General features: G+C 40.1%; 1 protein-coding gene across 1 annotated transcript in view; it reads right to left on the reverse strand.

Moving 5' to 3' along the window:
- Positions 1 to 12,634: 12,634 nt before the first annotated feature.
- Positions 12,635 to 22,466, reverse strand: part of C3H3orf52 (chromosome 3 C3orf52 homolog) — a 36,680-nt gene continuing 26,848 nt past the window's right edge. The window contains exons 4-6 of the mRNA XM_044669186.1: positions 20,459 to 20,529; positions 14,026 to 14,204; positions 12,635 to 12,687 (exon numbers count right to left, since the gene is read on the reverse strand). Of these exons, the coding sequence (XP_044525121.1) occupies positions 12,635 to 12,687; positions 14,026 to 14,204; positions 20,459 to 20,529 (303 nt within the window). The remainder of the gene's footprint in view (positions 12,688 to 14,025; positions 14,205 to 20,458; positions 20,530 to 22,466) is intronic.

The following is a 22,466-nucleotide window of genomic DNA, read 5'->3' on the forward strand; positions in this document are numbered from 1 at the left end:
GGTGGGTGGTCTGGCTTCAAGATAGAGGCAGCCAGACCAAGCCGTGATTCCCCTCCCCCTCGTATCTCAGGCTCTCTGGAATGCTATCTGACTAGTGAATGTCTTTTATTAATATCAATATAGGGACCAGGGAAAGGGGTGAAGGGCAGAGGAATTTTGGGGTGCCCTCTTCTCTATTTCTATGGGGTCCATCACTTGGGTGGGAACCTTTGGGGTTCCTGTTCCCAAGAGTCTCCCCTCCCCTCTTCTCCTTCTGTTTCTATTTCTATCCTTCTCTATAATTGCAAGTCAAACCAGAAAGGGTCTCTCAGCAAGCTTGGGGAAGGAGCCCAAGAGATGGCTCCCAAAATGAAGTCCGAACAACTTAGCTGATTTGATGATTAAAGTCTTGCTGGGTGAGAAGCGATGGAATGCCTTTGACCGGGGAATTGGGGTATCAATGTCCAAAGAAAGATCCTCAGGAAGCCCTCAGGACTGGATCCGAGCTGAGAAGTTCTCCTCCTCCCCCTCTCAGTCCTCTGCCAGGAAGTTCCTCCTCTCCTTCCTCCTCCTCTGGAGAATTATCCAGAATCCCCTCTGGTCTTAACTGTCACCAACTTCTCTGGCTCCTCCTGTCCCATCCACCTTGCAAAAATCCCATTCTTACAATATGCTTTCCCTTATACCATGCTCTGTTTCCTTTTTGAAGCCAGGAAGTCACAAGCAAGTCACAAACCTGAAAGACACTATTCCCAGGCAACAGCTTAGGGATCCATCTTCCCAGAAGCACATAGACCCTCCTTAACCTCCTCACCCAGCCTTCCTAACTTGAGGGAGGGATCTTTATATACAACAAGGAGAGGGAGATACAAGATACTAAGGTTATCGGTTAGTTCCATGGCCATCCTGCCAAGGTTTTCCAGTCTGCCCTGTCATTTTATATACAGGGAAACAGGAAAAACTTTAGTCAATCTCTGGAAGATTTAATCCATTTGATGAAATTCTCCCTCCCTTGCTTAGGGTCACGCATTAGTGGAGCTGAAATTATAACTCCTTTTTCCTGACTCCTGGATCAGTACTTTTTATACTCCATCTTGAATATGCCACAAGTGTGATAATATCCAAGAACCAAAAGAAAATTCTTCACAGAAAAGTTTAAAAACATAACAACAACAACACTAATGAAAATACTTATGGGACAGTGGATGGGCTGGGAGGGCAGCTTGGTGGCTCAGTGGATTGAGAGCCAGACCTAAAGATTCACCCTTACTGTGAATACTGCCTTGTTAATATCAATTTTAAGATAAAGGTTTAAAATAAAATTTATGGGGAGGGTGTGTTACAGCCAACTCTAACTGGTCAATAGAATAATTGTTAAATTTCCAATGTGAGCATTTATGCCAGAAATCAGTAAATGCCAAAAATTATGGTTTATTTATTGTTTCATTAATTTTTAGACTTAAAGTGATGGAGAGGATGTTAATAAGGCAGATTAAACTTAAAAGTTTGTCATATCTGCATCTTTTTTCCAGAGAGCCAGTTATTAATCATTATTAGCTCACCTGTAGTCATGCTTATATTTATTCTTTTGCCCCAAAATGTAATCATTTAAAATAATGTGCTTAATCTCCAACGAGGATCTTCAATAATTATTAAAAAGATGAATGAGTTGGGAGTCACAGAATTATAATTCATTAAGCACTAATGGGCTCTAGATGGTTGGTTTATGGGCTTCAACTGGAACCTAAGCATTTTTAAACACAAAGAGCCTTGAAACCTTACTCTCCTTTCTTTTAGCAACTCCTTTGTAGTTACTGGAGGTATCACTTTTTTTTTTAATTCTTACCTTCTTTCTTAGAATCAATACTAAGTTTTGGTTTCAAGGCAGAAGAGCAGTAAGGGCTAGGCAATGGGGGTTAAGTGACTTGCACAGTCACACAGCTAGGAAGTGTTTGAGGCCAGATTTGGACCAGGACCTCCCATCTCTAAGCCTCGCTCTCAATCCACTGAGCCATCTAGCCAAGTCAGGATGGTTCACTTCTTGCCAGGTAGGAATGAATCCTAGGTAACAGGTCATCAAGGCAAATACATGTACTGTCCTGCAGAAGTAACATGTACTATATTCACATTGTTCTCTTTTTCCAGGCTCTACTATTTATTCCCTCTTTGAGTCTGGGCAAGTAGCAATGTTTCTGGTCCTCAAATTGCTGCTTTGCAATGAGAGAGCTGAACTGGATGCTGACCAAAATCCCATCCAGATCTAAATCCTGAGTGCTCTTTTTTACCTAATAAATGCCAGTCATTCTTTAAACCTCAAATGCCACTTTCTCAAAGGAAACCTTTCCTGTCCTTCCCTCATTCCTTACCATCCCAACAATTGCTAATAACCTCCCACTACATTTCATGTAACAGTTTCCTAACTTCTGAATACATTTTATCATCTATGAGAGTAGCTGTGTGTGCTGAGGTCTCAGCCACAGCAGGATGTTGTTTGCCTCTTTGGTGTCAGACGTTATGTCATCTGAACTCTGTATCTTCATTCACTAGTACCAATACAATGCTGTGCATGCCATAGGTGCTTAATAAACACCCCCTGCATTGGACCCTTGTTGTTGTCCATCCTTTGTTTCTCAAAGGGGACCATGGATATCAGAGGCTTGTCTTGCACATGAAAAGGATTTAAGTGAGATGGAGTTTCTCAGTCATCAATCTCACTCTCTCTTCCAGTCATCAAAGTCCAGTGTCAAGACAAAAGTCATGGTGACTGGCAATGGCCCAGGATGCTGGGATGACCTTGGCATCTTTGATGTCTGACCAGGCTCTAAGGACTCCTCCACAGTGCCTGCTTCAGCTGCCTTCAAGGCCATTGGAACAAGTTGTTCTCATCCATACATTCCTCTGCAGGGAAGTTTCTGATGCTTACTACTAAGGGACATGCTACTCAACCTCCTCAGGCATCAGTTCCCTCATCTGTAAAATGGGAGGATTGACTAGCTCTTCTGGGGCCCCTTCCATAGCTAAGTCTGATATACCATTTATAACGTGCTTGAAATGGAACGATTACCAAAAATATGTCAGTAGCATTATAATCAATGGCGCTATATTTTGATCACATCATCACCAAAAAAGTTTATCATGGTTATTGAACATGGATCAATGGCAGCACTTTGCCACCTGCTCATTCATCTGTGTGTTCTGATCTGATGGGGCAAAATCTCCACATGGATTGAGGGAGCCCTTAGCAGAGATAATGGTGTGAAACTATTATGTTTGTGCTGTTATTTGGGTAAAATCCCTGGACTCAGTGGTCTAGCTTGAATATCTCAAGTACCATAAGTAGGATACATTAAAAATACAAAACCTTGGTTCCGGGTTAAGATGGCGGCAGAGTAAGAAGCAGCTCTAAACCTCTCCTGACCGAAACACACAAAACTCCTCAAGGGGACATAAAAACAAGTCCAGACGAACGGAGGAACCCCACAACAGGGCACAGCGTGGAAGGTACGTGGAATCGAGACAGTTCCAGGCTAAAAAGGGCTCTCATTCAATCGCGAGCTGAGCAACCGCCCCACCCCCACCCCCTCCACACTCACCTATAGCTCTGAACCCAGCTAAAAAGAAATAGAGCAAGTTTGGGGCACCCATCGAGTCATCAGCAGCTCCGGGACCTGTTCCTGAGAGCAGCAAGACTTAGGACCCCATTAAGTCAAGAACGCACGCGAAATCTGAGCACGCGCGTGCGGGAGCGGACGCTGGGAGCGGAGCGCCGGCTGAGCAGAGGCGTGGGTGCCGGCTGAGCAGAGGCTTGGGTGCCGGCTGAGCAGAGGCGTGGGTGGAGGCAAACACAACCAGGAACTAAAGCCTAAGTGGGGAACCAGTGCAGACGGGTATAGGACTGTGGAAGTAGCTCCCTGAGACTTGTAAAGAAACCTCCTGCAGAGGTTCAAGCAAGGGAATCCACCAGGGGGCTTGACCTTGGAAAAAACTAGAACTCAGTCCTCAGGAGCCAATAGATCTCAGACAGACACTGAGAGCGAGGATAAACCTGAGAAGCTGTTGGGCTAATGATGGCTAACCAGTTACAGGAAATTCAGAAGAGAAAGAATAATAACAAAAAAAAGAAGTCTTTAACACTCGACAGCTTCTACACAGAGAAAATCCAGACAACCGAGCAAACAGAGGAGGAGAACAAACAACCATCCAGACCCTCCCCAAATAAGGAAAACTCCTCACAACCTATGGAAGAGTTCAAATGTTAAAAAAAAAATACAAAACCTTACCTTCTGTCTTAGAGTCAGTATTGTGTATTGGTTCTATGCCAGAAGAGCATTAAGGGCTAGGCAATGGAGGGGGGGTGGGGGTGGCAAGTGACTTGTCCAGGGTCATACAGCTAGGAAGTGTCTGAGGCCAGATTTGAACCCAGGACTTCTAGTCTTTGGGTCTGGCTCTGAAAGGGGGGAAAAGGGTTTTGGTCCAATATATTAAAAGGTGGTTTCCAGAGGAGTGAACAATTAGGAATCCTCAATTAAGAATAATCTCAAGTCAAAATTGACTTTATGGAAGTGTAAGAATTAAAATTTAGTTATTATATTTATATATTAAAATTATGTGGCCGCCAGGAATCAACAATTCAGGTTGATTCCGTAATTAAATCAGACCCAAGTCAGCATTGGGTTGAGGAGTTTATTTACAATCAGGAAGGTGAGTAGGGATAAAGAGAAGAGGGAGGTTAGAAGTCTAAATAAATGAAGCTGTAAGCCGCAAGGCCCAACAGCCGGATAGGCAGAGTTTAGAATTGGCCAACTAGGCCAAGGAAGCCAGCCTAACTTACCCACGTGACAATACAGAGTGTAATCTGTCTGTGGTCTCAGGAGATGCTTCTTCTTCCAGTTCCAGACGACAACAACCCCCACAGGAAGTTCACTCACTTACTTAAAGAAAATGTGTCTTTCATCACTTCCTGTGGTCCACCTCTAATTCAAATGGACAAATGGCAGTTTCTACATTGATTTGGACTGCCCAAAGGGCAATCCCTTATTCTTGATTTGTTACTTATTGTCACGTGTGGGTAACTCGTCTCCCCTCCCCACTAAGGGAGGTGGGAGTGACATCATTAGCACGCCTGGGTTGGGTAGATTTTTGACTATTAATGGGATCGAGCTAATTCTATTTACACAGAAGTTTATTTACGATTGAGGAGAGAGGAAATAAGAAAATAAGAATCTCACACAGTAGGTAAATTACTGCGATCCTCTAATTAATCCAGGTAGATCTAATTAACCCTCAGCTGAGAGTCAGAGGGCCAGAGGCCCAGAGGTAAATGAAACAACAAAGAGTCTATTAAAAGAAAGTTCCTTAAGAGAAGTTCAGGAAGATTCAGTCTTTAAACTCACCACATGGAATTCAAAAGAAGATATTGAAAGCAGTTCTCACCAAGGTCTCAGGGTTCCAGCCAGCACTGCTCCATGAACGAGGAAAGCTTGAAGACTCTGAAGAGCTCCTTCACCATCTGCCCTCTTCACCAGAAGACCCTCTCCAGCAGAAGACCTACTCCTTTTAATGGGGTCACTTATGCATTACTTCCTGTGCCTCCCTCCTAGTTTGCATATCCAATCACAATAGATGCTTCTCACAGGACTGCCTAGGGGGCAGTTAGTTGATCTGATTCATCACCCACTTCAGCACATGTGGGTTACGGATCTCTCAAAACTGGAGGTGCTCTCACCTTTGGTGATTAAATCTAAAGATGGGCAGTGTAGATTTAATCTAATTATCACAGCTCACAATCCACTGTTACCCAGGTGCCCTATAAATTTAATTTTTATATTAATGTATTATATATAAAATAATTACATTTAAAATTTTAAGTTAAAAATAAATATATTTTAATTATATATTCATGTATATTTTTTAAGTTTCATTGCATTTATACTTGAGAGCAGGGGTCGGCAACTTATGGCTCTCAAGCCATATTTGGCTCAGGGTCAGATATGGCTCTTTCTGCAGGAGCCATAAAGTCAATTTTTTTTCAGGCACTGTTACAGGGGCTCACACTGTGAGCTCTCACGAAATTACATTTTAAAAAATGTGGTGTTTATGGCTCTCATGGCCAAAAAGGTTGCCGACCCCTGCTTTAGAGTTTTGGAAGAACAGGAAATAATTCCATCTCTTGACAGTTACTACACATGTGATCTTAGGCAAGATGCTTAGTCTCCCTGGGCCTCACTATGCCCTTCTATAAAATGAGACCTTAATTACATATCGTAGATATGAAGACTTTCAACAACTTCTATAATCCCTTCCGGCCCTATAACTAGATCTATGGGCCTAGCTATGACTTTATGGCTATTCTACTCAGGGATGCACTGGAACCAGCTCCACTGGCTTGAGAATCTGACTTAAATTTTCACTGTGAGCATTTATACCTCAGAAATGGGCAAACACAACAAACCAGGGCTTGGTTTATTACTTTGTTGTCTAGACTTAAGAAAATGATAGAGAAAGTAAAATGTAGATTCAACTTGAGAGTGTGTCATGTGTACAATTTATTTTATTTTTGGAGAGATGGTTATTAAACATTTACCAACACACAATTGGTGATGTGTGGGGGAGAGATGGTTTAACCAAGAAAGTGCTAAACGTCATATGATGATAGAGAAGGGTACAGGGCTCAGAGAGCAGAATAACTTGCACAAAGTGTCTAAACTGGAATTAAAGTTGCACCCTCTCCCCAATTCCCAAACCAAACCACTTTCCCCAGCAGCGTTTCAAGAACTGTGGTCAACAAGCAAGGGAGATCACTTTGAACACGAAAAGCCTTCTTAGGATCCCTTCAAGGCACATTTTTTTAAAACTCTGACCCTTCCACCTTAGAATCAACACTGTGTATTTGTTCCAAGGCAGAAGAGTGATTAGGGCTAGGCAATGGGGATTAAGTGACTCGCCCAGGGTCCCAAAGCTAGGAAGTGTCTCCCAAACTCCCAAAATAAAAAAAAATTTTTTTAAGTGATTTATTCCATTGAGAAGTTGTATCATACAAATTCAGTAAAAAGTAAACACACACATTACACAACAAAAATACGCAGATTTCATTACTAATAAATACAACAAAAAGTACTTGAAACTGGAAAGAAGAAAAAGTTTAAGTTGGAAATAAATGACTCAGTATATCATGAAAGGTTTTTTCCAGCATCTTCACATTTTATCACTGCATCTTTTCAGTGGTATCTGATTCTTTGTGGCTCCATTTGGGGTTTTCTTGGTGAAGATATTAGGAGCTTGCCATTTCCTTCTTCAGCTCATTTTACAGATGAGGAAACTGAGACAAAGAGGTTTAAGTGACCTGCCCAGGTCACATAGCTAGGAATGAGAAATTGAGGCAATAAGTTTAAGTGACTTGCCCAGGTCACACAGCTAGGAGTGAGAAACTGAGGCAAATAATTAGTGACTTGCCCAGGTCACATAGTAATGAGGAAACTGAGGCACATACATTTAAGTGGTTTGTCCAGGTCACACACCTGGTAAGCTTCTGACATTCATCTATGACACCATGCCACCTTTAATGTGCATAACAAATGTGACTGACCTCAATTTTGCAGACACATCTATTACAGGAAGAAAGAGAAACATGCAAGTAGTGAGGGATATACAAACATTTGTCCATCTTACTATCTTCCCCATAAGGTTCAATTTAACTTGAAGACAATAACGATCAGGGATCCTTCATTTTTTAAACATGAAACATTTCTTTGTGGAAAGCACCAAAGGAATTTGTTTCTTCAACGATAGGAGAACACTGTATGACAGACTGGAGACCCTGTTTCCAGTGACAACCATCAGGAGGTGCTTCTGTGTCACAGGTTGATACTTTCAAAATGAATCCAGTGCAATAAAAGGAAAAAAGGTTTCTATTTTGCAACGATGATGAATGTTTGCCTCTTCAGGTCAATGCTGGTATCTCAGTATTGTAGGGATAGTAAATTACCAACCATGTATGATTTATTTATAAGGTTATCCTATAATCAATAATAGTAGATCTCATTTACCAAACACTTAAGTTTTCCAAAGTGCTTTACATGCATCAGCTCATCTGATCCTCCAAAAACTTGTTTTTCATTGATGTCTGCCTCTTCGTGACCCCATTTGTGATTTTCTTGGCAAAGATATTGGTGTGGTTGGTCGTTTCCTTCTCCAGTTCATTCTCCAGATGAAGAAATCGATTTAAGTGACTTGCCCAGGGTCAAACAACTAGTAATGTCTGAGACCAGATTTGAACTCAGGAAGAGGAGTCTTCCTGACTTCAGACCTGGTACTCTATCCACTGTGCCACTTAACTGTCCTAACAATTCAGTGAGGTAGATGCTATTGCCTTCATTTTACCAATATGAGAACTAAGGCAAGAGAACTTACTTTCCCAGGGTCACAAAGCTAACTCATCTCCCTGACCATCATCCCTAGTGTTCTCTCTGTAATTCTCTCCTGCTGCTTATAAATATGTCATATGGTTAATTATTTGATACCTCCAAAATACTGAGGCATTGGGCTGAACAGGTAAAGTGACTGATGCAAGAAAGGATGTGCAGCCTCACACTAAAATAGAGAAGTAAACAGAAAGCTTCCCTTGCATAATAGTGCTAGGTCATCTTAGTGAGTAGTCTCTGGCATATTTATCAAAGTGTTAGAAATTCACAAGACCAAAACGAAAGTTATTTTTTTCCCTCCATGATGAAAATCATTTGCTTTTAGGTAACTTCTTACTTAGGTAAATACTTACATTCAGGTAAGTTCTAATTCCTAAATCGTTGTTGGTCATTTGTTTTTTTATTTGTATCTGACTCTTTGGGACCCCATTTGAGATTTTCTTGGCAAAAATACTGGAGTGATTTGCCATATCTCTCTCTCCAGCTTGTTTTATAGATGTGGAAACTGAGACAAATAGGATGACATAACTTGCCCAGGTTAACACATCTAGAAAGTGTCTGAAAATCTGCATTTGAACTCGGGTCTTCCTGACTCCTGGACCCACGCTCTATCTGCTGCACCAATACGCTGACATACAGTAGCAAAAGGCAGCTATGAGATAGAGCAAAGACAGGTTGTCATTAATTCTCATGGCAATCGAAGGGTACTAGGGGCTGTATTCTCACACAGGTGATCAGGGTTTTATTATTTAGCATTTTGTACTAGCCCAAAGTACACCGGTGCTGGGAGGTAGATAGTATCATTTTCATCTGCTATCCAGAAATCTACAACGAATGATTGACTCATTGACTCAATTATTCCCTTTTATCTCTAGGAAATTTCCATCTTCTTTCCCAATGGGGACCCATGGGTCTCTAGTCACCCACATCATTGCTTACAATGGAGGAGTGAGCTACCAATTTGTCTAAAAGGATGGTTCTGAATAACAACTGGAAACCCAGCTGCCACACACTAGGGGAAAGAAACGTGCACCAGAAATGCTCCTATTTGGCAATAAAAGCAGTGGCAATATTCAGTGGAATACATGAACAAGAGTGTGTCCCCCTGCGTTTATAAGCTTATACAAGTGGGCTGTTCAGGTGCTATTCTACTATTGAGGGGGACACAGCAGCCAGATTATCTGCAGGAGATGTCGTTTTCTTGATACTCCTCCCAGTGGAGGGGATGTCTCCGTGGCTTTAATGATGGTCTTTTCTTCTGCCCCATCACAGAAAGAGTCAAGTAGACTGTTTGGCTCCAGCAGGATAAAGGTTCAGATGGACACTGTCGGAGTCTCTACTTAATGAATCTTTAGAATGAAGGTGTTAGCAGATTTCTGTCTTTATTACAAAATGAGGTTTTGCCTTCTGGAAAAGTAACAGATACCAGGAGACTATTGCCTTCAGAAAACGAGGGTCTGACTCCATTTCACTCTGGAAAAGAAAAAAAAGAGAGAGAGAGAGAGAGAGAGAGAGAGAGAGAGAGAGAGAAACAAAATTTTAAAGTGCCATTGTTATTTTACTTTATTATTTTTTATACCCTTACCTTCCATCTTAGAAACAATACTGAGTTCCAAGGCAGAAGAGTGGTAAGGGCTAGGCAATGGGAGTTAAGTGACTTTCCCAGGGTCACCCAGCCAGGAAGTGCCTGAGACCATATTTGAACTCAGGACCTTCCATTTCTGTGCCTGGCTCTCAATCCAGCGAGCCACCTAGCTGCCCCCCATTGTTATTTTTTTTAAGGAGTCACTTTTTTAAAAAAGATATTTTCATTTTTGATCTATTTGGTTTCTTCTATTGTTAACTACTGAACAAAAACTGAGTTTCTTCCCCTCCTCTCCAAGAGTCCTAAAAGTTTTTAATGATAGGAAACTGTACTAAAACTTTTGGGACACACTACATATGTACTAAATAGTCCATAAAAGTATAATAGTGCATAAAGTAAGACCTAGAACCCAAGTCACAACTGATTTTTAAAATGGCTTGACTTTTTCAGTGCCTAAATGGATGAGTAAAATAGATAATACAATTTAAAAATAAACTCTAGGCATTCTCAAAGAACCAAAAAACAATTTTATCATGTGGCTGCATGGACAATATTTTAAATTATAGATGAAAAGATATAAAATTTACATAATATACAAATAGTCAACTAATCTGAGTCAACTAGTTTTTATTAAATGTTTATTATATATCAGGCCCTGTGGTAAGAAATGGACATATTAAAAAAAGTCCCTGCTCTCAAAAGTCTAACTTACTAATAAATTTTTTAATAGGAGGCATCTAGATGGCTCAGTGGATAGAGTGCTGTACCTGTAGTTAGGAAGACCTGAGTTCAAATCCAACCACAGACACTCACTAGCTGTGTGACTCTGGGCAAGTCACTTAAGCTCTGTTTTCCTTAGTCTAATGGAGAAGGAAATGACAATGACTCCAGTATCTGGGCCAAGAAAACCCCACTGACATCATTGGCTTTCCATGACCCGTGGGGTCATGGAAAATAGGGAATGACTAAACAACACCAACAATAAGCATAAGGTAATTTTCCTCAATAAAAGACATTTTTGTGTTGATATGGTGTTTTGTACTTTAACCCTGAGCAAGTTTACTTTAAAGTATACTTTAAAAAGTATATTCTCACAATAAATCTAAGGTAGGCAATGCAAGTATTATCCTCATTTTACAGATGAGGAAACTAAGGACAAAAGAAGCTAAGGGTCTTATCCTTATCAGAGTCTTACTATGTTGTCAGAGGTGGGACCCAAACCAGGTCTTCTTACTCCAGCTCCAGTGTTCCTTCTTTATGCTATGTCTCTCATATTTTTCAACATTCTTTTTTTTTTACCACTCTTCAGAGACACACTTAGTAATTTATTTTTGGTTACCCTAGGATTTTGCATTTCTTTTGCCTAAAGTTTTCCAGATGTCCCCCAATTTTTTTCTCTCTCTGCTCTCATACACAAAATCTTAAATCATCTTAAAAAGAAAAACTTGTCTTCCATCTTTGAATCAATTTTGTGTTTTAGTTCTAAGGCAGAAGAGTGGTAAATTCTAGGCAATCCGAGTTGAATATCTTGCCCACGGTCGCACAGCTAGGCAGTGTCCTAAGGCAGATTTGAGCCTAGGGCCTCCCATCTCTTGACTCTCTGTCTATTGAGCCACTTAGCTATTCCCTTAAATCATTAATACACAAGTCTTTTGTCTCCCCAATGAGGCAATCACAAAATGCTGCTATTTCATCTATAAAATAGCAATTAAATGGAGTTTCTTCCTCTCAGTGATGCCTCATATTTCTGGCTGAGAAGGTCCACTGCTCTGATGACTAGGTAAGTTTTTCTGGGCAGCATCATGATGCTTAAACACTGATCAGAATAATATATTTAAGCATCTGGCATATGCAAAGCACTCTCCTAGGCATGAGAATATAAACAAAGCTATATCAGGGAGCCTACAGTCAAGAAGCTTATAATCTAAGAGGTGGGAATGGCACCTGCACATGTCAATTACAAGAGAGAAAAAGAAATACCAAGAATTGGATTGTAAACTCCTTGAGGGCAGGGACTGATAATTGCCTCTCTTTGTATGACCAGATGTCAGCATAGTGCTGAGTAAACAGGAGATGCTTATAAATGCTTGCTGACTATTGATTGAAGATAGGTTTATAACACCAAGACTTTAATTTAAATTCAAGAATTTCTCTTATGATTACGGAACTTTTGCTTAACGTCTAATCCTAACAGGCATGAATGATTGGGCTTTCCAATATGTAATGAAAAGTCCCTGTTTTACATAAGCAGAGGGACAGTTCGGTGGCTCAGTTGATGGAGAGCCAGGCATGGAGATCCTGGGTTCAAATCTGACCTCAGACATTTCTTACCTGTGCAACACTGAGCAAGTCACTTAAGCTCAATTGCCTATTCTTACTGCTTTTCTGCTTTGGAACCAATACTTAGCATTGATGCTAAGATAGAAGGCCAGGGTTAGAAAAAGAATAACCAAAGGAGCTGTAGGAAAGATTAGAAAAGGATTGGAGTGATAAGGAAACATTTAATAGAATTATTGGGAGGCAAAAAAAAGGGGTGAAAAGTATACAGATTTTTAGAGCTAAAAGTAGCCCTCACCACCACCTCTCTTTCATACATGCAGAGACTAAGAACTAAAGGGGTTAAGAGACTAGCCCAAGGTCACAGAGCTCATTAATCACAGAGCAAGAGCTTGATCCTCTGGCTTCCTGGTTGCTTGCAACCAGCTTTTAAGAAATTTCCAAGAAACTTTGTTAATTTTAAAGACTCTCTAAGAGCAAAAGTCCTGTGTTTATGATCCATCAACTTGACAATTCACAGATGTTAGGCTATGTCACTGTTTGGATTGCTGAAGGCTAAATTAAGTTCAACTGGTGTGAAGTTAATCCAAACCAACTGTATTTTATGGGTCTGCCTGGGTGTAGCAGCTTAATTTATTTTAAATTCCAGATAAAATATATTCTGGCATGATATGAAGACATTTCCATTCGGATGTCATATTTGCATCTCAAAGATGACTTCTCCAAAATGGAACTCTTCACCATCTTTAGAAAACAAAACATCTAGCCCTCACCTCCACATTTATGTCGAAAGGACTGCTATCTTTTCACTCAACTAAGCTCCTAACTTTTCATTTCTTTTTCTTCCTCATCCCACACATCCATCTAATTGCTAACAAATCTTGTATATTCTGCCTCAAAGATATTTCTTACAGCTGTTCCCTCCTTGCAACAAAGTCTCCTTCAAGTTCTCATTTCTTCATATCTTGTTGTTCATTTGTTTTATTCATGTCCAACTCTTCATGACCTCGTTTGGGGTTTTATTGGCAAAGATACTGATGTGGTTTGCCATTTCTTTTTTCAGCCCATTTAAGAGAAGAGGAAACTGAGGCAAACAGGGCTAAGTGACTTGTCCAGAGTCACCTAGCTAGTAAGTGTCTCAGGATGGATTTGAATTCAGGTCTTCCTGACTCCAGTCCTGGTGCTCTATCCGGTGAGTCACCTAGCTGTCCATCTTCATATCTAAATTCATATCTTTACATCTAGATTACTATTGGTATAGCCTCCTAATTGGTATTCCTGTCTATAATCTCTCAGCTTTCCAATCTGTCCTTCTGTTTGTTTAGAAAAGTGGTATTAAGTTATGGACAATATCAATGGTTTGAGTAGAGTCTTATAATAAGACTGATTGACTTGGGAATAAAATTGAGGTCTGGGTGAGGCAGCTAGGTGGTCCAGTGGTACAAGCACTGAACTAAGAGTCAGGAAGACCTGAGTTCAAATATGGTCACAGATACTAACTCTGTGACCCTGGGGAACGTCACTTAAACCTCTGCCTACTTGAGTTATTTCATCTTTAAATGAGAATAGGGATAGCATCCGTCTCCCATGGTTGTTGTTAGGATAAAATGAGATAATATTTGCAAAGCACTTTGCAAATCTTAAAGCACTATATAAATCCTAATTATTACTATTAATGTTCAGGCTCAGTAGCCATGTTTTTTGTTTCTCCATTTGCATTCATTTCCTCACATCTGTATATTCTGTGATGCCTATTATACTTACAGGAGAGTGAGAGAGAAGCTGGATCAATCCCTAGAGTTTCACAGCCAAGTACATTCTGATCATGAAAATTTTGACGTAAGATGCCCAGCACTAACTCCTTGCTCATCATATACTCCATAAACATGTCATCGTATGATGGAACCGCAAAGTGCAGGTGGTATGCCATGGTGGAGTTACTACTGAACAACAATTCAAAAACCAGAGAGTAAACATACACAAAGAACACAACTGAACAAGAGTCACATTTAATTTTTCTTCATAATAATAAATGGTATTTCTAAAATGCTCTAAAGTTGGAAAAAGTGCTTGATAAACATAGTCACTAGATTCTTTCCCATTGAGAGACCCCCTACCAATAAACCTTGTGAGAGAGGTATTACAGCTATACATTTCCCCATTTTAAAGATGGGAAAACTGAGGCTTGGGGATTGACATTCTTATGGTTAAACAAGATGGAAAACATAAGTTTCTCCTGACCTAAAGTACAAAGCTCCCTCCACTACTTTATGCTACCTACTTATACTACATATATATGTATATATAATCCATTTATGTAATTAGCAACAATACCCCAAGTATCAATCTCTTTTCTTCTCTATTTCCCTTTCCCTTTATTTACCATTTAAAAAATATATATTTTTAGCAATTTTTTTTAAATTCCAAATTTTCTCCCTCCTTCCAGGCCCTCCCCTAACCAGAGAAGACAAGCAATATGTTATGAATTATACATGTGAACTTAATGTACATTTTAAACTAATTCATAGTTATAATAAGTGCACTGGTGGCAGCGCCCATATTCTGAGTTGATCTGGGTTACCCTAAGGCAGTGATGGCAAACCTTTTATAGTGGTGGGTTATGGCCTCAGACATGCATGGAGAGGGAGAGGGGAGCAGCCTGGCCCCTTGTCCTTCTGGCTTTCTAGTAATGAACTCTAGCGAACTCTGTGCTGGGGAGAAGGCAGGTGTACACACACAGAGAGCTCTGAGTGCCTCCTCTGGCACATGTGCCATAGGTTCACCACCATGGCCCTCGGGTAATTTCCCCCTCCTCTCTGATAGATAATGGGGTAAGAAAGGAAAGGGAGAAGGAAGTCTTTCAGAGGAATGGTACATGGTAAAGTCAAAACTATATGCCAACATCTAACATACTGTTTCAAAATAAAATATTAATTCTAGACTCCCTACTCCTTGACAATGTAATAATAGACTTCTATGGTTTTTCATATGGTTCAGAACAGAGACAAATAGAGAGTGATACACTGGGAAGATCTCTGGATTTGTAATCAAGCATCAAGTTTTGATTTTGAGCTCTGCTATTTACCAACCTACGTGACTCTAAAAGTTACTTAATTTCTCTGGGCTTCAATCTCAATATGTAGAATAAGGGGGCTGACACCTTTATGGTCTCTTCTAGCTCTCAATCCATGACTATCACTATGAACAGGTAATTCTACTTTGTAAGTTATGGCTTACATGGCTTAAGTCATACATATTAATCTTTCTTCAACTTATTTCCCTTGCCTCTAAAATGAGGATACATGTGTGAATAATTCATGAGAGATACTTTTGCTGTGGTTCAGTCATTTTGGTCACATCCTACTTTTCGTGACCTTGTTTGGGTTTCCTTGGCAAAAATGAAGGAGTGGCTTGCCATTTCCTTCTCCAACCCATTTTATAGATGAAGAAACTGAGGCAAACATAGTTAAGTGTCTTATCCAGGGGCCTCCAGCTAGTAAGTGTCTGAGGCCAGATTTACTCTTAGGAAAATAAGACTTCCTGATGTTTGTCTGATCCTACATTCCATCTACTGTGCCACCTAGCTGCCTAAGAAAGATACTGGGGGGATGAGTTAATTTGTGGTTTGAAATCCTAATTCAATGTGGCCTAAAAACCTTACCTAAAACTCCTATCTTGAAACAGTATTTAAATTTCCGTAATTTAGGTTGTTGAGGGAATGTAGCTAGGTAGTACAGTGGACAGAGCACTGAGTCTAGAATCAGGAAGACCTGTGTTTAAGTACAAACTCAGACACCTACTAACTCTGTGATGCTGGGAAAGTCAGTTCACCCCGTTTGTCTCAATTTCCTCATCTATAAAGTGAGCAGAGAAAAGAAATATCAAACTGCTCCAGAGTCCTTGACTAGAAAACACCAAAGACTTGTCACAGAGTGGGTCACAACTGGAACCAATGACGAGGAGTTGAGGCTTAAGATGAATTGGTAAATGGTACCCTCTAGTGGTCACATTCCCAAGATTTTTACAAACAAGGAGTACACAAAATCACAAAGTTTTGGGAATTGTAAAGTAGTACAAACTACATCTGAATAGAGTCCTCTCTAAAAACATCCCACATAAATGGTTCTCTAGCAAGTGATAGAAGAACTAGGAGCAGAAACCAGTATTTTGCCTTGTTTTTTTTTTAACTCCTACTGCTTTGTAGAGTGCTGGTCATATAATAGCGTAATCAATTTTTGTCGATTCAAAAACTTCAATTTTCCCTCTTTATACTTCCCCCTAACCCCCTGCAGTGAGGTGGCACAGTGGACAGAACACTGGGCTGGGAATCAAGAAGACTCATCTTCCTGAGTTCAAATCTGATCTCAGATTAGCATCACAATAATTAGATAATATTGAACATAATTATTATTATCACGTTTATTAGCTGTGTTACCCAGGGCAAGTCCCTTAGCCTAATTTGCCTTAGTTTCCTCATCTGTAAAATGAGCTGAAGAAGGAAAACGACAAACTGCTCTAGTATCTTTGAAAACTCCAAATGGAGTCACAAAGAATCAAATGCAAATGAAAAATAATTGAACAGCTTTCTCACCATTGCTACTAAGCTCTGTTCTACATTGGACTTTCGAATTCAATTAACTTGAGTTTCATGTGTCATAAAACCTCTTCCTTCCTCTAATTATTTTTAATAAGTCAACATGTTAAGAGAAGCTAGCAGAACAATCATTCTTGTCTCATTTACCTCAAGTGCTGCTTGGAGAATCAGATGCAATAATGGTTGTGACATGATTTGTAAATCATAAAGCAATAAAGAAATAGGAGCTGGTGCTATTTCTGTCAGAGGCTTGGCTGGCTGGGAGATTTCTTGTAAGCCATGAAGTAGCTAATTAACTAGAAAGTAAGAAGCAACTATAGCCAGCCTGTTTGAACCTTCCCTCCCCACCCACCCTCTAACCCCACAGCATCCTTGACTACCTCTCCAGTGATTCTATCTATCATTAGTTCTCCCAGAGGGCAATGGATGTTTGACTTGGGGAAACTGTGGCATAATGAAAAAAAAAAAAAAGTTCAATTGTGTCATAAGAAATGATAAACAGGATGAGTTCAAGAAAACTTGGAAAACCTTTGTTATAGCCAAAAAAGCTTATAGAAATATTATAGCTTATAGAAATATTATAGCTTATAGGAATATTATAGCTTATAAGAATATTATAGCCAAAAAGCTAAACTTGGCAATTAAGCTTTTGGATAACGTCATGCCCGGCTCAAGCAGGGCAGTTATCTCTGGCTGACAGCCCCAGGGCCACAACTCCTCCCCTAGATGGAACAGCCTTGAAGATTAAGAATCATATCCTGTGGCACCTGGAAGCATCCCTACTCCCTCTGACTAGCTATTAGCTAACCCCAAGACAAAGGCACTTATATCCTAAAAACACATATATTCCCTCTTCTGAATGCACCATTCGGGATTCTCTTTGCTGAGTTCCCCCAGCGCTCACTGGCAATAAAGCTTTCTCCTGCTTTGATTGCATTGTCTCATGTGTTCCTCTGGAGGCCATCCATTTTGAACCCTAACACCTTATATAAACTGTTGCCAGCTAGGAAAACAATGTAGACAGTAAAAGAAATATTATATGATAATCATTTGTGGACTAAGCTAGTATCAGCTAAAAAAGGTACAAGATTGTGATAAAAATGCTCTCCATGGCCAAAGAAGGAACTGTTGGAATCTGATTGCAGACTGAAGCACGCCATCTTTCACTTCATTTCCTCATGAGATGTTTATTGTTATGTGTGCTATGTGTCTTCTGTCATGGCATGAGGAATATGGAAATGTGTATTTCATGAAAGCAATGTATAACCTAAAGCAGACTATTCACTGCCTCAGGGAGGGGAGGGAGAGAGGAACAGAAAGAATCTGAATCACCAAATGTCAGAAAACAATTGTCAAAAATTGTTTCTACATGTAATTAAAAAAAAAAAGAAAGTTTAAATAAGGAAAAAAGAAATAAAAACAAACTTCAGCTGGGAGATCTGGATTCTAGTTGCAGCTCTGATGCTAACTCTACCCTGCTTTGGGCAACTGCCTTCCTTTGTCTGGGTTCCATTTCCTCATCTGGGCTTGGACTTGAACTTTCACCCAACAATGGTACAGGCTCAGTTATGAAGAGGGTTGGGCACTAAGAAAAGCAAGGCTTTTTATCTTGAAGACTGGTGCAGAAGGGGAAAAAAGAGGGGGGTAGTTACAGCTTGGAGTGTTAGAGCTACCTATACCTGTTTTTGTTGTGGTTCTTGAGTCATTTCAGTGGTGTCCAACTCTTTATAACCCTATTTAGGGTTTTCTTGACAAAGATACTGGAGCAATTTGCCATTTCCTTCTCCAGCTCAATTTACAGAAGAGGAAAGTAAGGCAAATGGGGTCAAGTGATTTGGCCAAGGTCACACAATCAGTAAATACATGAAGTTGGGTTTTCATTTGGAAAATGGAGACTGATTGAGATACTTCTGGCAAGTTTCCTTTGTGGCTGAACTCCAAAGATGTTCCCTTTCTTTAACTTATATTCCCCACAGGTCTGATAGAGGAATGAGTAGAAGCTAGTTATTTAAATGTTGAGGACTGAGATGGATCTGATCTTCTTAAAACTGGCTGCTGAGTGGATTCAAGCTATGTGATAACTAGGAGCAGTGAGCATCCCCAAATAATTCCCAGGCACAGATATTGTAGGTAAAGCTTATATTTAGAAGGAAAGGGAAAAGGTAGAGGGGATAATTAGGTTTAGGATGAGGAAAAGGGTAACGCTGATCTGTTAGGTTGAAACTGCCCTTCACCCCCCACAGGAGGGGGGTGAAGGGCACTTAGCTAAACTGGCTTTCTTGCTAATAGTGAATATTTCTAATCACTAAATTACTAAAAAATTGTTGTATTGATGTTGGTAAGGACCAACCCTACTAAGCAGGCTAACTCCTGAGTAGAAACCACGATGGCTTAGCCACAATGGCCCTCTTAGGTGAACCCCCAAGTCAGGAGCAGTAAGCAGTGTGATCTGCTCACATAAACCCTCCAGAAGCAACTGCCTAACCCTTCTCAATTGTCCCCTCACCCAAAGTTCTCTGGGGGGGAGTCCCCTGGAATTCTGGATGAGGCTGACCCTGTATTTTGCAAGGATTCCATGCTGCCATTCTTTACATAACAGTACCTGAGGTCAGATTTGAACTCAGGAAGATGAGTCTTCCTGACTTTGGCCCCAGTGCTCAATCCACTGAGCCACCTAGCTGCTCCTCTATCTACCTACCTCTACTCAATCATAATTCAAATTCCCATTATGCTATGTTATTAGGAAGAACTTTAAGGGGGACAGGACTCCCCAGAGAAGATGGTAGATTTATACAGCAATGGTGGTATAGGATTGAAGATCATAGATTTAAAGTTATAAGGAACCTTAGAAATTATGTAGTACAATGCTCATATTTTACAGATAAAGAACTAAGTGGAAGTGAGGTTATATGATTTGCCCAAATTCATGTAGATAGTAAGGAAGGCAAGTCAACAAGCTACATGCCAGACACTGTGCTACTAAGCAGTGAAGATGCAAAAAAGAACTTAAGAATAAATTGGAGAAAGTCTTAGAGGGAACAACACAGCTTAAGGAGGATGGGGAAAGGCTTCTTTCTTTCTTTTCTTTTTTTTTTTAAACCTTATCTTCCATCTTGGAATCAAGTATTGGTTCCAAGGCCAAAGAGCAGTAAGGGCTAGGCAATGGGGGTTAAATGACTTGTCCAGGATCACATACCTAGGAAGTATTTGAGGCCAAAGATGAACCCAGGACCTCCTGTCTCTAGGCCTGGATCTCAACCCACTGAGCTATCCAGCTGCCACTGAAAAGCTTCTTTCTAAAGGAAAGATTTAGCTGTGAGTTAGTTGAAGGAAATAAGGGGAGCTGGAGGGCATAGATGAGGAGGGAGATCAGGAAAGGCAGATGTTGTAAATACCCAGAGTTGGGAGAAGAGGTATCATCATGCATGAGGAAGAACAAAGAGGCCAATGTCACTGATTCACAGAGTACATAAAGGGGAGTATGTGTCAGAGACAGGTAGGTCTTCCCAACTCCAAAGCCAGATCCCTATCCATTAGAACATCATGACTTTATGAAAAGCCATTGTGAACCTGAAATTTTTGAATACTGTTCCACATTCTTACCTGGAGTCGGCTATTTCAACTGAAGCAAAATATCTACTCAGAGCTGGAGACGAACTGTATACATTTGTGAGCTGTGGAAGAAGGGAAAAGGATAAATTATTTCTTCATCCTAAAATGCAAAACTACTGCTCAAAGGAATTCAATGCTAGCCATGTATTGATGTATTTATAAGTTCATAAGCTAGGTGACACAGTGAACAGGATAATGGACCTGGAGTCAGGAAGACCCAAATCCAAGTCCAATTGCAGATACTTGGGTGGTTGACCCTAGGCAAGTCACTTAATCTCTCTCTGGTTCAGCTTCTTTATCTGTAAATTAAGGATGATAATAATAGCTCTTACTTTTTTACAAACCTTAAAGCTGTACAAAGGATAATTTGCTATTATTGTTGTTATTGCTATTGTTATCGATATTATATAGGGTTAGAGAGAGGGAAAGATTTAACTCAAAAATCAATTTTAAAAACCAATTTCTATTTCCTGCAGAATCCAGTGGGATCATACAACTAATATGTCATCCTTTATATAACACAATGTCATCTTATTGACTTATTAGTGTTGGTCAGAATTGAGAGCACCCCATGACCAGAGGTAAAACAGAAATATAGAGATACGATGGAAAATCACAAGAGCAGTGATACAGTTGACACAATAGATTTCAGGCCACCTCCAGTCAATCCATTAAAGAATCTGAGTCACACAGCTTCACTGGGGCCAGAAAAGGAGACAAGCCTTTTGAGCAAATGGAATTTTTCACTCTATTTGAAAAATTCCCTAAAAATTGAAGGAAAGGAGCTGCATTTATTTTATTTCTATCTCTTTAGCACCAAGGTGTTTTACTGATCACTATGTGTTTTTTGTTTGTTTGTTTGTTTGTTTGTTTAACAGACCAAACAGCTTTTCAGTACTTGTGGCCAGAAACATTTATATTTTATTTGGTCTAAATTTACACTTAAAAGCCTTCCTCTAGTAGTTTGGTTCCTGGATCTAGCCTAACTGTTCCCTTAAATGAACTCACTCCATTGCTGTCCTCAAGTTTCTACTGAATTGTTTTTGCCTCCCAGACTTAACTGGACCCATAGCCAACCCCTGGGAGAAATCATGATAAGACCTGCTTGTATTTATCTAGCTTTCTAAAGTACTTTCATATATAATCTCTCTCTCTTCTGATTGAGGAACCAGGTTAACTCCCAGGCTTGCCCCACATTGAATCTATGTTTCTGAAGTTTTTTTTTGAGTTATCCATAGGGACTAGATATATGGTTTCATTGATACAGGGAACTCTAGGTGAAGGGTCTACTAGTGATGACTGACAACTTTTCTGTAACTTAAAGCCTTAGAAAGTTTCCCAGCTGGGGGCAGCTGGGTAGCTCAGTGGATTGAGAGTCAGGCCTAGAGACGTGAGGTCCTATGTTCAAATCTGGCCTCAGACACTTCCCAGCTGTGTGACCCTGGGCAAGTCACTTGATCCCCATTGCCTACCCTTACCACTCTTATGCCTTGGAGCCAATATACAGTATTGACTCCAAGACGGAAGGTAAGGGTTAAAAAAAAAAAAAAAAAAAAAAAAAAGAAAGTTTCCCAGAACACTGAGAAGCTAAATGATTTGCCCAGGGTCACACAGCCAACACATATCAGAGGCAAGACTTGAATGCAGAACTTGAACACTTGTTGCTTTTAAGGCTAGCTCTCTCATACACAATACTATCTGTTAAACATATATGCATAATCATGTGGAAATCAAGCAAAGCTTCCTTAGACACCTAGCCTGGAATGTGAAGCAAGATTACTCACTCTGACTCAAAGGATAATTAGAAAACAACCTCAGGACTCTGGCTCTCAGAGGTTTCATCACCAACTTTCTAATTAAGGCAGAAACAAGTTGGACTTTGCCTTAATAATGAAAGCACAAAGAACAGACAGAGGAAATTAAGTGGAACTAATTTTTTGATGTCTTATCTTTAAAATGGTAATATGTACTTGATTGGATATTAGCATATTGTCCAAAA

The sequence above is a fragment of the Gracilinanus agilis genome, chromosome 3 (genome assembly GCF_016433145.1).
Source record: "Gracilinanus agilis isolate LMUSP501 chromosome 3, AgileGrace, whole genome shotgun sequence".
Lineage (NCBI taxonomy): Eukaryota > Metazoa > Chordata > Mammalia > Didelphimorphia > Didelphidae > Gracilinanus > Gracilinanus agilis.